Source organism: Sciurus vulgaris, assembly GCF_902686455.1.
Source record: "Sciurus vulgaris genome assembly, chromosome: 10".
Taxonomy (NCBI): domain Eukaryota; kingdom Metazoa; phylum Chordata; class Mammalia; order Rodentia; family Sciuridae; genus Sciurus; species Sciurus vulgaris.
The window spans coordinates 118,469,396-118,485,237 of record NC_136470.1 but is presented as its reverse complement, the minus strand read 5'-3'; the positions used below and the strand labels follow the sequence as shown (position 1 = coordinate 118,485,237).

At 35.0% G+C, this 15,842-nt stretch overlaps 1 protein-coding gene across 2 annotated transcripts in view; it reads right to left on the bottom strand.

Moving 5' to 3' along the window:
• ATP2C1 (ATPase secretory pathway Ca2+ transporting 1) overlaps positions 1–15,842 on the bottom strand; it is a 141,090-nt gene that overhangs the window by 32,348 nt on the left and 92,900 nt on the right. For both annotated transcript variants that reach the window (XM_079101280.1, XM_079101281.1), the window contains 6 exons: positions 12,816–12,940; positions 11,932–12,029; positions 9,979–10,074; positions 9,800–9,889; positions 7,474–7,578; positions 140–296 (listed from right to left, as the gene is read on the bottom strand). In XM_079101280.1, coding sequence (XP_078957406.1) covers positions 140–296; positions 7,474–7,578; positions 9,800–9,889; positions 9,979–10,074; positions 11,932–12,029; positions 12,816–12,940 — 671 coding nt within the window. The remainder of the gene's footprint in view (positions 1–139; positions 297–7,473; positions 7,579–9,799; positions 9,890–9,978; positions 10,075–11,931; positions 12,030–12,815; positions 12,941–15,842) is intronic.

Sequence of the window (15,842 nt, the reverse complement as noted above, 5' to 3'; positions counted from 1 at the left end):
GCACTTCAGAAATGGCAAGGAATCAAGCTGGACAAAGCCTGGAATAGAACTGAACTGCTCAGATGTGAAGGATGAATTCAAATGCAATTAAAAGAAGGCATAGCTTTCCACTCTAGGGACTAAGTCAAAATGGCCTCACCTCTGAGTCCAGCTGAACCCATCCGTGCCTTCTCTTGTTGGTACATATCTCTCTGCTGCTGGGTAAGTGTCAAGGTCTGCCCTTTGCTGTGGTATGTAGTACAATATTTAATCACCTGTTCATAAGCACCCTTCATAAAACAAATCTCTGGTCTGTCCTAAGAAGAAAAATAAGTTTCATTTCAACTTGCATATATCTACTATTGGAATCCAAAAGCAAATGACATGTGTTTCTCATAATCCCCAGGTTACTCAAACCTCTGAATGGTACCTGAACTCTGAAGATCAAAAACTCATATGTGGCCAGGTATGGTGGCACACACTTGTAATCCTAGTGACTCAGGAGGCTGAGGAAGAAGAATCCCAAGTTCAAGGACAGTCACAGCAATTTAACAAGGCCCTAAGCAAATTAGCAAGATCCTGCCTTAAAAATTAAAAGAAAAAACGGTGGAGATGGGGAGGGTGCTAGGGATGTGGCTCAGTGGTTAAGTAGCCCTGGGTTCAATTCCTGGTATTTAAAAAAAAAAACACACACACACACTCTTATGTGGGCCAGCAGTAGAGATGCATGCCTTTAATCCCAGCTCCTCAGGAGGCTGAGGAAGGACCATGGTAAGCTTGAGGCCTCAACAACTTAGTGAGACCCTGTCTAAAAACAAAATAAAATGGGCAGGGTTATAGCTTAGTAGTAGAGTACCCTTGGGTTCAATTGTCAATACCACCAAACAAAAACCCTTCACATGTGGGAGGTTTCTGTACCTTCTATAGAAAACAACATTACCCTACCATCTCACACACTGAGGGAATACTATACTAAGCTCCATCAGGCTCACTGAGATCAGGGAAGAAGCTAATCATAATCCAAAAAGGATAAAAAGATCTAACACCAACCCCCAAACAACAGTTCAGGCTTTCTATTAGCTACTATCTATATATTTATATCTACCTTTCTACCTGTGATCCTATTTAATTCTAACAACCACCTTGAAATTGGGGGTATTATTAGACTTCTTTTATTTATCATAATAAAAGAAATATTTGGCCTACCATGCCCAAGGCCCTGGGTTCAATCCTTAGCACCACACAAATAAAAACAAAAGGTAATATTTAAAAGTTTATAATGAAGATCTGGTATTGCAATACCCCCTGTTTCACTCTTCCTGCTAAGGATTGCTTTAGCTATTCTGGGTTTCTTATTCTTCCAGATGAATTTCATAATTGCTTGCTCTATTTCTGCAAGGTACGTCATTGGGATTTTAATTGGAATTGCATTGAATTTGTATAGCACTTTAGGTAGTATAGCCATTTTGACAATATTAATTCTTCCTATCCAAGAACATGGAAGATCTTTCCATCTTCTAAGGTGTTCTTTAATTTCTTTCTTTAGTGTTGTATAGTTCTCATTGTAGAGGTCTTTCACCTCTTTTGTGAGATTGATTCCCAAGTATTTTATTTTTTTCGAGGCTATTGTGAATGGGGTAGTTTTCCTAATTTCTCTTTCTGAAGATTCATCACTTATGTATAAAAATGCGTTGGATTTATGGGCATTGATCTTGTAACCTGCTACTTTACTGAATTCACTTATGAGTTCTAAGAGTTTTCTGGTGGAATTTCCAGGTTCCTCTAAATATATAATCATGTCATCAGCGAACAGGGATAGTTTGAGTTCTTCTTTTCCAATTCGTATCCCTTTAATTTCTTTGGTTTGTCTAATTGCTCTGGCCAGAGTCTCAAAAAATCAGTCCCTGCCCAATAGATCTCATCCTGAGTCCTACTTCAAAGAGGCAAGTCAATTTTAACTCTTTTAGTTTCTATCTTCTGTATTTATCATTGTGTTTTTAACACATTTATATTACTGCTCCCTTCAATTATCAATTTTAAATAGTATCTTTTGTGACAACTGTGAATTTCGCTACCCCTACCTATTCCCCCTATCCTAATCTTTCTGATACAGTTAAAGCAAAAAGTATCAGTATTCTGTTTAAGATTCCTCACTGTTAAGTCAAGAATGGTAATGACCACAGTGGTTCACAAACATGTCAGTTCTCCTTGCAGGTAGGAATGATTTCCCTGCTGCACCCCTTTAATCCAAAAGTGAGATGTGACTTGTTTTTTTTTTTTTTTTAAACAAATGGGATACATGTTGTTTCTCTATTTGTACATGGAGTCAAAGCATACCATTAGTGTAATCATAAATTTACATAGGGCAATATTGTTTGATTCATTCCCTTCCCCCCACCCCTCCCACACCTCTCTTTCCTCTATACAGTCCTTCCTTCCTCCATTCTTACCACCCTCCTTATCCCTAACCCTAAACCTAACCCTAACCATAACGCTAACCCCTCCTACCCCCATTATATGTCCTCATCCACTTATCAGCGAGATCATTCGTCCTTTAGTTTTTTGAGATTGGCTTATCTCACTTAGCATGATATTCTCCAATTTCATCCATTTGCCTGCAAATGCCATAATTTTATCATTCTTCATGGTGGAGTAATATTCCATTGTATATATATGCCACAGTTTCTTTATCCATTCATCAACTGAAGGGCATCTAGGTTGGTTCTACAATCTGGCTATGGTGAATTGAGCAGCTATGAACATTGATGTGGCTGTATCTCTGTAGTATGCTGATTTTAAGTCCTTTGGGTATATGCCAAGGAGTGGGATAGCTGGGTCAAATGTGGTTCCATTCCAAGCTTTCTGAGGAATCTCCACACTGTTTTCCAGAGTGGCTGCACTAATTTGCAACCCCACCAGCAATGTATGAGTGTACCTTTTTCCCCACATCCTCGCCAACACCTATTGTTGCTTCTGTTCTTGATAATCGCCATTCTAATTGGGGTGAGATGAAATCTTAGGGTAGTTTTGATTTGCATTTCTCTTATTACTAGAGATGGTGAACATTTTTTCATATATCTGTTGATTGCTTGTACATCTTCTTCTGTGAAGTGTCTGTTCATTTCCTTAGCCCATTTGTTGATTGGGTTATTTCTATTCTTGGTGTAGAGTTTTTTGAGTTCTTTATAGATTCTGGAAATTAGCGCTCTATCTGAAGTATGAGTGGCAAAGATATTCTCCCACTCTGTAGGCTCTCTCTTCACATTACTGATAGTTTCCTTTGCTGAGAGAAAGCTTTTTAGTTTGAATCTATCCCAGTTGTTGATTCATGCTTTTATTTCTTGTGCTATGGGAGTCCTGTTAAGGAAGTCTGATCCTAAGCCAACAAGTTGAAGATTTGGACCTACTTTTTCTTCTATAAGATGCAGGGTCTCTGGTCTGATTCCAAGGTCCTTGATCCATTGAGAGTTGAGTTTTGTGCAGGGTTAGAGATAGGGGTTTAATTTCATTCTGTTGCATATGGTTTTTCAGTTTTCCTAGCACCATTTGTTGAAGAGGCTATCTTTTCTCCATTGCATATTTTTGGCACCTTTGTCTAGTATTAGAAAATTGTATTTATTTGGGTTTGTGTCCATGTCCTCTATTCTGTACCATTGATCTACCTGTCTATTTTGGTACCAATACCATGCCGTTTTTGTTACTATTGCTTTGTAATAGAGTTGAAGATCTGGTATTGCGATACCCCCTGCTTCGCTCTTTCTACTGAGGATTGCTTTAGCTATTCTGGGTTTTTTATTCTTCCAGATGAATTTTGTAATTGCTTGCTCTATTTCTGTAAGGTACATCATTGGGATTTTAATTGGAATTGCAATGAATCTGTATAGCACTTTAGGTAGTATGGCCATTTTGACAATATTAATTCTGCCTATCCAAGAACATGGGAGATCTCTCCATCTTCTAAGGTTTTCTTTAATTTCTTTCTTTAGTGTTCTGTAGTTCTCATTGTGTGACTTATTTTGCCAAAAAATATGAAAAGTACTTTTGTCACTTCCAAATGGAAATTTAGAGGCCAGTGCACCATTAGCTGCTCCTCTATCCTTGCCATGACTGTGTATGTGCAGAGATAATGAAGTTTCCATCTGCAAGAGTTCCCAAGTAACTACAGTGAGCAATTGTTTGGGGGTTTAGGGAGCAGCAGGAGAACATGATGTTTCCACAATCAATTCTCACTGATAATGCACATAAATACTTCTTTTCCTTTTATTTTGTCTCCTAAAGTTAATAGCTGTCTTACTTGTTTAGTTTTATTTAAACCACTCAAGCCTTCTCAAACTCTTCAATGTGATATAAAACCCTTCCCATTTGATAATTTTCACATGATCAAATGAACAGGTAAGCCATCATTTCTGTATTTTTACTGGAGACCTCCTTCAGTCTTGTTCTCTTTCCCTCTTTTAATATGAGTTGGCTCATTTCCAGGCCTGCCACACCCAAGTATCAGAAACTTCCTATCACCGCCATCTTCACCAGATTCTAACTCTTCCTTTTCCTTGGCTTATTATCAACCATTATCTTTCTACAGAGGGTATGTGATGTGAGATATGTTTTTATTTTATCCTCACATTTTTAAGTTTAGCTGAAAATAAACTTCCTTTCATTCTAAAGGCTTTGCTGTATTATCGCCCAGTATCTGATGTTGACACAGAAAAATATAAAAAAGGAACTTTAATTCCTAAACCTTTTTATACATCTTCCCTTCACCTATACCATTTAATATGACCTCTCCTCCTATATCAAAAATCTCTGGAAGTTTTTCCAATTCTCCTTCTCCAAGTGTCCTCCAATTTCTTGATTACAGGCCTTGGGTCTGTCCCATAACTGCACCCTGCCCCCTTTAACATACTCATTGTGCCGAGCAATCAGAGGCTATTTTATTCTAGAACTTAAAATCTTTATATTCTGGAAAACTTTTTGGCATTATTTGACAAAAATCTTCCCATTTTCTGCTCTCCTCCTATTACCACTGTTAGGCAGATATTGAATCTTTAGTATTTTTTAATTTTAATTTTCTCAACTTCTCTCTTAGACTACTCACTCTAATTTTTTGTTCTGCTTTCTGATAGATTCCTTATTTGATAAATATCCTATTGAAAGTATTTTGTTTTCAAAGTACTTTGGAAATTTTATGGTCTTTGAAAATTTTCTTTAACATCTGGCATTCCTTTTATTTCTCTGAGACCTCTATTTCTGTTGGTTTGGTCTGTGCCTTTTACACTAATGACTTTCCCCAAGTATCTAGCAATCTATGCCAGTCTATTTACATTCAGGATGAAGCAGAAGGACTAAAAGTTCCATGGGTACTGACAGAGTTCATCAACTGGTAGACCTTGACTCTGGGTGATGAGATGAAGCCCAGGAATGGGTAAACTCTTCCAAAAAACATAGATCTTGGTTAGAAGTGTCCTTCAGTGTTGAAATCTTCCTGGGACTAGTCACCTTTTCTAAGATTCGTCAATATTCTAACTTTGGGAATGAGGCTAGGGAGATGCTCACCTACAAACATTCTAAGAGACAAATTAAAAGCTAGGGGCTTATTCTTCAGGAAAATGAAAAGGACTCAATCACTGTGCTTTCAACCTTAAGCCTGATTCCTGCCCTCCACTCCTGTCCCCAAGAGCAGATTTCCAATATTACACAGGCATAATGGAGTACCAATGGCCTGGTCTAAAGAAAATAGAAAAGGTTCTGGAACAGTTCTATTGGTTCCTCTTTCAGAATTATGACTTTCTTGTCTTTAGCCTTATGTCTTATCCTCTGCCTTCAAAGGTACTTATGAGTTTATGTCATTTATTTGTTCTAGGGAGAAAGAAGAGGTAAATGTATCTCATCAAATTCAAACAAAAGACCTCTTAAAAACAAACTATGTAAGTCACTGGAGTAATCAAATTGGCAAATTTCCCTTACTTGTGTCAGTTTGACTTCTTCCTTATTCTGTGGATTTGGATATGGGTTATATCTGTTTGCTTCACTGTTGGGTTTTATTTAGTAAAAAGAACTCTTTGGCTCGAAAAAATGGGAAGAGGAAACACACAAATATTTCCAAACTTATATCCTGCCACTTCCTGTTTACAACTCCTGCAACTAAGAATATTCAATCTTCCCAAATATAACTTCCATAAAACTAAAATTCAAGACTGCTAAAAAGTCAAATCATTAGACATTACATGAGTCACATTATCTTGTGGTGCTAAGTGAACATTTATAAGGAGTAAAATAGGTCTTTCCCATATACATTTTGGTTGGTGGGGGCAATACTGGGGACTGAACCCAGGGGCACACTATCACTGAGCTACACCATTAGCCTTTTTTTTTTTTTTTAAAGCTTTTGTTTTGAGACAGGGTCTCACTAAGTTGCTGAGGCTGGTCTCAAACTGGACAATCCTCCTGCCTTATCCTTCCAAGTTACTGGGACTGCAAACACAAGCCACTATGCCCAGATCTACATACTCTTGTCATACAACTATATGGTCAAGGGATATCAACTGAAGACTATCCAAGTCTAGAACAGTTTCTGAAAACTTTATGTTACAACAGTTTCTGAAAACTTCATGTTACAAGATAAAGGTATTTTTTTGTTTTTATAGTTTTGTTTCCAACTGTGTCCTTCCCAGGGACTCCTAAAAGTTCCCTTGGACAGAACATGAGCAGAGTTCCTGGTAGAGTGCTTGCTACTAACAAGTTCAATATTGGCAGAGTTGGCCTTTCTTTTAAAAGCAGTGTTTCCTACTTATTATGGGTCTACAGAGATGTACTATAGTTGTTTCAGAGATGAAAACACATAAGCAATTATTCATTCATATTAAATGAAAAAATAACAAACATTTTTAAGGACAAGTAAATTTAAGCATCAAACTGGTAGTAGTAACTATAAATGACATGATTATACACTGTAGATAATTCACAACTCATTATTATGCAAAAATTTCTAAAATACCCAGGAACAAGATAGGAGCTTGAAATACCAGTGCATGCCATTTTATCAGTTTGTAAAATGGGTCAACCAACATGAACTACATACATTTAGAAACCACCTTTTCACAATATAGTATAGGTTTTGTTTGTTCTAAAGACACTCCTTCAATAAAATAATATGTATTGACAACACATAGTCGGAAGAGACCCGTAATGAACTGTCAACAAGAACAAAAAACATGCTGAGAGAACTTGATGTCACAGGCTCTAAGAGACCAGGCTACAACTCATTTTTTTGTGTACCCAGCATAACTAATGTCTATGCTCAGATTCTATAGGAGAAAAGAGATCAAAGGGAACAAGAAAATAAGAAAGGATGAGTGCACTAGTAATTATGCATACTTTAAAGCAACAAGTCTTTATTTAATGTACACACATTGTTTAAATCTCAAGGCACAGAGTACAATAAAAATAGTCAACTAAGCTCAACAGAATGTAATTATTCTTTAAAAAGAGGGATACCTGCTGTGTTCGGTGTACACACTTAACAGCCATCCACTTTTGCTCAGAGCTAAAAGGATATTCAGCTTTTCTGATATAGTCTTGTTGAAGTCCATCAAGACCCATCTACATAAGGCAAAAAAAAAAAAAAAGGAAATTCTAACCATCATGTAATCATGTAATTATTCTTCCTTTAACAAAAAATTTCATGACTTAGGCTAGTTTGATCAGTTAGAGATAATTGGATTATTTTTCACATAATGGTGAAAGACTAGTTGTATTCCATTTACATCTACTTTATTTCCCTGAACAACAGCATACATTTTCAACATGAAGACTGGGTATGTAGATAAAGTCTAAGGCATGTTACCTGGACTGTATATACACCAGGTAATATTGATCTACCAGCTAAAGTTCTTACAGTCTGACTAATACATTAACCTACCAGTTCAAGTTCTGGAAGGAAGCAGGATACAAATGCAAAGATACACAACCAATACTGACCAAGAATTTCATAAGTGATTGAAGTTTTGGATCAATCCCACACTTCTTAGGGACTCAAATTTGTCTTGCCTGTTGCTACCATCCTAGTCCTTAATACCATTACTTCATATCCTGACTATACGAATGTCACATAACTGTTCTCCCTCCCAGTATCCTTTGCATGTTCTTCCAAATATCCAAAAATATTTTTAAACTACTTAAAAATCTCATTTATTGATTTTTGTTTTCTACTGAAATATGTTTAGAATCTTCTTGGCATTTGAAGGTCTCCTGGAAACCAATCATACGTAGCCTATTTAACAATCTCCCTGGTTACTCAAACACCTTTAGCCAACTGATTAGCCACAACCCATTCTGGGCCTGTTTATTCCTCTATGCTTTTGTTCTAGCTCTTTCCCTAGCTACTTCATCCAATCCCTTCCTATCCTTTAAAGCTCAGCTCTCAGGTCTGAATTGGCAATATTCTTACATGTGGCACAATGTTTTGGATTTAATTTTCTTATCTGCCTTTTTTTCAAGAATGTCAGTTTGACTCCCTACCTAAAATGTGAGGTCTTTGCCCATAAGAAAGTGGTTTTACTTTTTCTCTCTCCAAGAAGTTAATATCTTGTAAATGTTATAATACATATTACTTTTTTGATATCTTTTAAAAAGCTATTTAAGCTTTTTAATTACAAGGAGACCAAATAACCAAGAAATATAGTTTTCTATAGGGAAAACACATATATTCTACAATTATCAACTTATCAATCAAATGTTAAAATAACCCACAATTCTCTATAGGCTCCCATTTCCAGTAACCTCGTTTGGAAGTGTCCTACTTCACATAACTTTCAAAGTTTTCACAAACTACCCTTACAAATAGAAGCAGTGATTTTTATGAAAATAGCAAAATGGAATTTTAGGTTTCTTACTGAAACAAATATAAGACTTAGGATATAAAATCGATTGAGACAGATGGAAAGGTCACTGAGAACATCATTCCTCTCCACAACACAAATCTGAAGGTGACACTCATTTTAAGAAATTGATATAGAGGGCTGGGGATATAGCTCAGTTGCACAAGGCCCTGGATTCAATCCCCAGCACTGGGAAAAAAGAAAAAAAAGAAAGAAACTGATATAGGAAGAAAAGGGAATACTGGGAAAAGAAAAGATGATTCTCATAACTACAAAACATCTTTACACGGAAATGCTACAGAATATCACCTTTTACTCAAGCAAAAGTTAATACTGATCAGCAATTAGAATTATTTATAAAGCGCTTCAAACACAGATCTAAGTAGTATGGAAGACATGAACAATTTTCATTTAAAAAAAAATGCATCATTGGTCATAGTTTTCACCTTGCATATAAGGAATTAGGCTAAATCCCCAAAAATCAAAGGCCAAATGTTCTGATATTCAGATGCTAATGCTCAATAAGGGGAGAGGGGAAGAATAGAAGTTCATTGGATTAGACAAAGAGGAATGAAGGAAGGGAGGAGAATGAGAATAGGAAAGACAGTAGTGTGAATCAGACATTACTTTCCTACGTTCATATATGAACACATGACCAATGTACAACCATAAGAATGGGAAGTTATACTCCATGTACGCATAATATGTCAAAATACACTCTACTGTCATGTATATCTAAAAAGAACAAATTCTAAGAAAGAAAAAAGAATAAGGCTATACTGAAATAGTTCTATGAGTTACATTTCTATGAATAAAATTGGTTCCGAAAGGCAGCAAAAACAATGGAATACTGTCAGTCATCTTCACTCACTATCTAAACACCAATGGCCTCACTTTTTGTTGTGAGGGTAATGCCTCATGTATCAAAGAAATCAGATACATACCTTCATTGCAAGAGCAATTAAGGCTCCTTCTGTTGGTTTCCCCATTAGAGTGTTGTTCCTAATTACAGCATCATTGCACACACAGCCCGCCTAAGAGAAATACATACAAACTATGAATCCATCATTGTGTCTTAAGTTATTATGAAGAAAGATACCTTCTTGGAGTACAAACTATTTACCTCAACAATTCTGCTAACAGCTGGATTATAGAATCCATGAACAACATCACCATCAACAATCACTTCCCCAAACTGATTATAGCCAACTCCAGTAACCTAAGGAACATAAAGTGGAATCAATAATACATACAGTAGAGACAACACTTATGAGAACCAAAAACTATCCTGAGCTGTGTTCACAATGTTGTTAAAGTATACACCTAGAAAAGCAATAAAAATCTGTCTTTTAAAGAACATGTAATAGTTAAATAGATTCTAATTTTCACAATGATCAACCTAAGGTACTGTCTTCTACGTATAAAAAGTATGTATAAACCATAAAAATCTCTATGGATAAGTGAGCTTAAATTTATGTAATACTACACTTATGTAGCATAGTTCAAAATGCAAAGGACTCAAATCCATTACCACATTCTAACATCTGACACAAACCTATGACCAAAATAAAAAGTGAATTATTTTCAGAAACATTAGGCTCAGAGGCTTTAAGAAATTTACCTCAGTACTTATAAACTACTTTAACATAGTATATGACATGCCAATTTTAAAAACATAGACAAAACAAGTCAGATATTTAATTCTATATGGCTGGAATCGATCAAGCCAAACAAAAGTAAACTTTACAATAAAAATAATAGTTTAGCAAGACAATAAATACCCAGTGGTTAATGCTTGAAATATAAAATCATAATGTTAAAAAAGAAACTAATACCTACCTTTCATAACTTGGACCATATAAGCACATATAACCCCAAGAACTCTTCTGAAAGAAGGAACATTCACCAGCACAGCTTTGGGTGTCCTTGACCAAATCTCACACACAAAACAACACCAGTCTCATTTTATGTAAAATGGACCTAAATAAATCCAACTGTCAAACTGTCTAATTCTTAATTTCCTCAGTAAATTAGCTGTAAAAACATTTTAAAATACTGTACCCATATTGAGTAGTGTTAAGAACATTCCAGTTGAAAATCTTGCCAAGACTGAGAGCAAAAGGAACTTGTCTTTAACCAAAGTCAGCAAAAACCACCACAAAGAGAATTGCACTGAAATTATCAATATATGATTTTTTAAAATGTCATTTACTCATTCATTCACTCGTTCAAGTATTTATTACTATGATACAGGTCCTATGCTAGTCAACATAGTTCCTGTTCTAACCCATACAATAACAGGAAAAGAGAGAGTAAGTTTCACCTAGGATAAAGACCAAGAAATATGGAATGCTAAGTAAACACATAATGTAGGGCCAGTTGTTGATGGTCCACAAAGCTCTTCTGAACAAGTGAGGCTAGAATTTAAGTGCAAAGGATGAACAGACAGAAGACTATCTGAAGCAGTAAGGGCAGCAGCTAAGGTCCTAGGAGGAATTTTGTCACACTGAAAGAACTGTGAAGTCATATATTTGGTGTACAGTAACCAAAGGGGACAGCATATATGGCTGAAGGAAAAAAAAAAAAAAAAACCACGTAGGGTCTTGATATCAGGATCTTGACCACAAGGAAAAACTAGTGAAGCATCTTTCACTTAGGGAATGACATGTTCAAAATTCAGCTCTAGAACAACCCTTGAACTGCACAGAGTTGAGTTTATCAAGAATGGATACAGAAAGATTAGCTGAGAGGCTTTATTAGAAGGCCATCTGAAACATGATATACTAGGGAAGTTGACTACAAAATAAAATGGCTAGGAAAGTTATTGAGATGAAAATTGGCAGGATTAGGTGATAGACAGTGATTGAAAGAGGGGTATCAAGGAGGAATTAAAGTTTCTGAACTGAACGAGCATCCAAGTGAAGTGAGACAAAGACCTAGTAGTCATATGAGAAGGAAATAACTCTGCTACTAATTAATAGACCTTCTGATGCTAAAACATTGGAATTGTCAGGGATGTTAAATATCAAGTTTCTTTACAAAGGTATGGTAGTGTTAAAAAAATACTACAGAATACCTCAGCATGCAGACCCTCTGAAGTAAATATGTGAGTGACAGTCATTTCATTCTTCGTCAGTGTTCCAGTTTTATCTGAACAAATCACATTACAGCAGCCTAGAGAACAAATCACTGTGTTACCAAGAGATTCAGGGAAAAATCCAGGTTGAATTATAAAATAAATCAGACTCTGGAACCCTGCCTGAGTCTCTGAATTTTATATAAATTAATTCATGGATAATTTTAAATTAATTTCTCACATGATGCTTATTTTACTATAAAGTAAATTTTTTGAAATTAAAAATAATTAGATGTTCACCTTTTCTTAGTTTCTAGAAAGCTACTTCATATTAATTTTATGCTATGATTGTGTATAATATACTTTCTAGAAGGACTGGAGGGTTCCTAAATATATATTCACATAATTTTTTCAGTAGAAATGTTTCAAAGTATTTCACTTTCTCTACATTAAAATGCAAACTAGAAATTAAATGTAATATAATTTTGAACCTAAGAATTTTTTTAAATTTCACAGCATATCATGAATAAAGCTGTGTTACAGCAACATATAACTACTATGTACTTACTGTTCTTATAAGCAAATTCAATTCACGTATGACACTTTGAGATCTGTAATTACCAATTATTTTCCTCAAGATGTTAAAAGAAAAAATTCTATTCCTCTTACTCTAAGATTTAATTTGCTGTTGATTTTTTAACATGATTTAAGCATTAGAACATTCTACAATGCAAAAAAGATTTTTAAAACCATACCCAACACTACTGTAAGTCAAACATCATTGTGCAAGCCTCTAAGACAAAAACTGTAAAACCCAAACATAATTCACTGATGACGTGAACAAACACATCATTACGTAAGAATGCTTTTAACAACAGACTTACCCAGAGTTTCAACAATAGGCAGCTTTTTCACAATGGCCCGTTTTTTCACCATTCTCATAACACCAAGGGCTAATGTCACTGTGACCACAATGGGAAGACCTTCAGGAATTGCTGCTACAGCCAAACTATAATCAATGTATACATAGTATTAAAATGCACGTTGATAGTAAGTATAACAAAAATTTGAATTTAAAAATTACTTAAAATAGACTCCCAAAATTAATTCTGCCAACTCCCTAAAACAGACTTCTCAAAAAGGAAAGGAAAGTCAATTTATTGGAAACCCTTTAGCTGCTAGGTTAAGTACAATGGTTAAAAAAATATAGCTTCTGGCATGAAATTGCCTTGTTTGGCATCCCTGGATTCACTGTTTTTACTTGTGAGACCTTGGACTACTGGCTACTTATTAATCCACCTATGTAACTTAGTTTCCTCATCTATAAAATATGAATAAAAACAGATGTTAAAAACAACAACTCGCGGGGCTAGGGATGTAGTTCAGAGGTAAAATGCTTGCCTAGCATATGCTTAATTTCTGGATTCAACCTTCAGCACTTAAAAAAAAAAAATCATGAATGTTTACAGCATTATTCACAATGGTCAAAAGATGGAAAAGGGCCAAGTGTCCATCAAATGCTGAATGTATCATACAGCCATATAAAGGAATAAAATACTAATACATTCTACAACAAGGGTAATCCTTGAAAACACGTTAAATAAAGAAAGTAAGACACAAAGGTCACATATTATGTAATTCCATTCATATGAAATATTTAGAATAAAAAAATCCCTAGAGAAAGAAAGCAGACTAGTAGTTTTTTAGGGACCGGAGGCTGGAGAGAACAGGAGTGATAGCTTAATGTGCACAGGGTTTTCTTCTAGGGTGCTGGAAAAATTATGAAACTAGTAGTGGTGATTGTAAAACACTGTAAATATACTTCGATGAACTGTACACTTTAAAATGATTGATGGCATATATACTTTATCACAATTATTTTTAATTCACTATTTCCTTCCGTTACTTAACAAAACAAGTTCCATGTTTCACTGTACCATTCCAAGTATAAAAGTACTCCTATCCTTCATTTTATCTCTATTTCCTCTGGTGTTTCTACTTCTTGATTTCTAATACCTACTTTTTTTCAGTTATGATTTAACTTAATGTTATTAACAACCTGTTCTATAGACATAATAAACCTTTTTATGTTTTGTTTACAGATTGATTCTACAATTTGAAAGTAACCCAGAAGGTTTACACAGTTATTACCTAACAGTATACACTGCAAAGTTACAACATGTGCTATCATTAACACTTTCTTCTCTCCTTTGGACTACTCTTAAGAATTTTCTAGTTCAAATGGAATTCATTTCTCTTAATATTTTCACCTATCTTCATTAAGTCAGAAGTTGACATCATGATTTACAATCTACATTCAATGAACCCTTTATACTTGTCATTTTATAAATAATTTATAGAGAAATAAATCTATTATAAAAATCTCATTAAAATTTTCAATTTCATTTTAACCAAAAACTATCGTGGATTCTCAGCTGAATTCTACAAGACCTTTAAAGAAGAACTAATACCAATACTCCTCAAAGTATTCCAGGAAATAGAAAAGGAAGGAACCCTTCCAAATTCATTTTATGAGGCTAGTATCACTCTGATACCAAAACCAGATAAAGAAACATCAAGGAAAGAAAGCGTTAGAACAATATCCCTGATGAACATAGATGCAAAAATCCTTAAAACAATACTGGCAAATCACATACAAAAATATATTAAAAAGATAGTGAACCATGATCAAGTGGGTTTTATCCCAGGGATGCAAGGTTGGTTCAACATCCAGAAATCAATAAATGTAATTCACCACATCAATAGAATTAAAGTTAAGAATCACATGATTATTTCAATACATGCTGAGAAAGCATTTGATAAAATATAGCACCCCTTCGTGCTATTGGAAAATATTCCAATTTTCTAAAAATTGGAATAGTAGGAACATACCTCAAACATTGTAAAGAACTACCTATGCTAAGCCCACAGCCAACATCATTCTTAATGGAGAAAACTGGAAGCATTCCCTCTAAAAACTGGAACAAGACAGGGATGCCCTCTTTCACCACTTATATTCAACATCAGCCTTGAAATAATTGCCAGAGCAATTAGACAGACCAAAGAAATTAAAGGGATACAAATAGAAAAAGAAGAACTAAAGCTGTCACTATTTTCTAATGACATGATCCTATATTTAGAAGATCCAAAAAACTCCACTAGGAAACTTCTAGAACTAATAAATGAATTCAGCAAAGTAGCAGGCTATAAAATCAATATGTGTAAATCTAATGTATTCTATTCATAAGTGATGAATCCTCTGATAGAGAAATTAGGAAAACCACTCCATTCACTATAGCCTCAAAAAAAAAAAAAAAAAACTTGGGAATTAATCTAACAAAAGAGGTGAAAGAATTCCACAATGAAAACTACAGAACATTAAAGAAAGAAATTGAAGAAAACCTTCAAAGATGGAAAGACCATGTCCCATGTTCTTGGATAGGCAGAATTAACACTGTCCAAATGGTCATTCTACCAAAGGCGTTATACAGACTCAATGTAATTCCAATTAAAATCCCAATGATATGCCTCATAGAAATAGAGAAAGCAATCATGAACTTCATCTGGAAGAACAAGAGACCTCAAACTGCCAAAACAATCCTGAGTAGAAAAAGTGAAACAGGAGGTATCACAATCCCAGATCTTAAACTATCCTACAAAGCAATAATAACAAAAACAGCATGGTATTGGCACCAAATATGACACGAAGACAAATGATACAGAATAGAAGACAGAAAAAAAAACACATAAATACAGTCACCTCATACTAGACAAAGGAGCCAAAAACATACAATGGAGAAAAGATAGCCTGTTCAACAAATGGTGCTGGGAAAACTGGAGATCCATATGCAGTAAAATGAAATTAAACCTCTATCTCTCACCTTGAACAAAACACAACTCAAAATGGATCA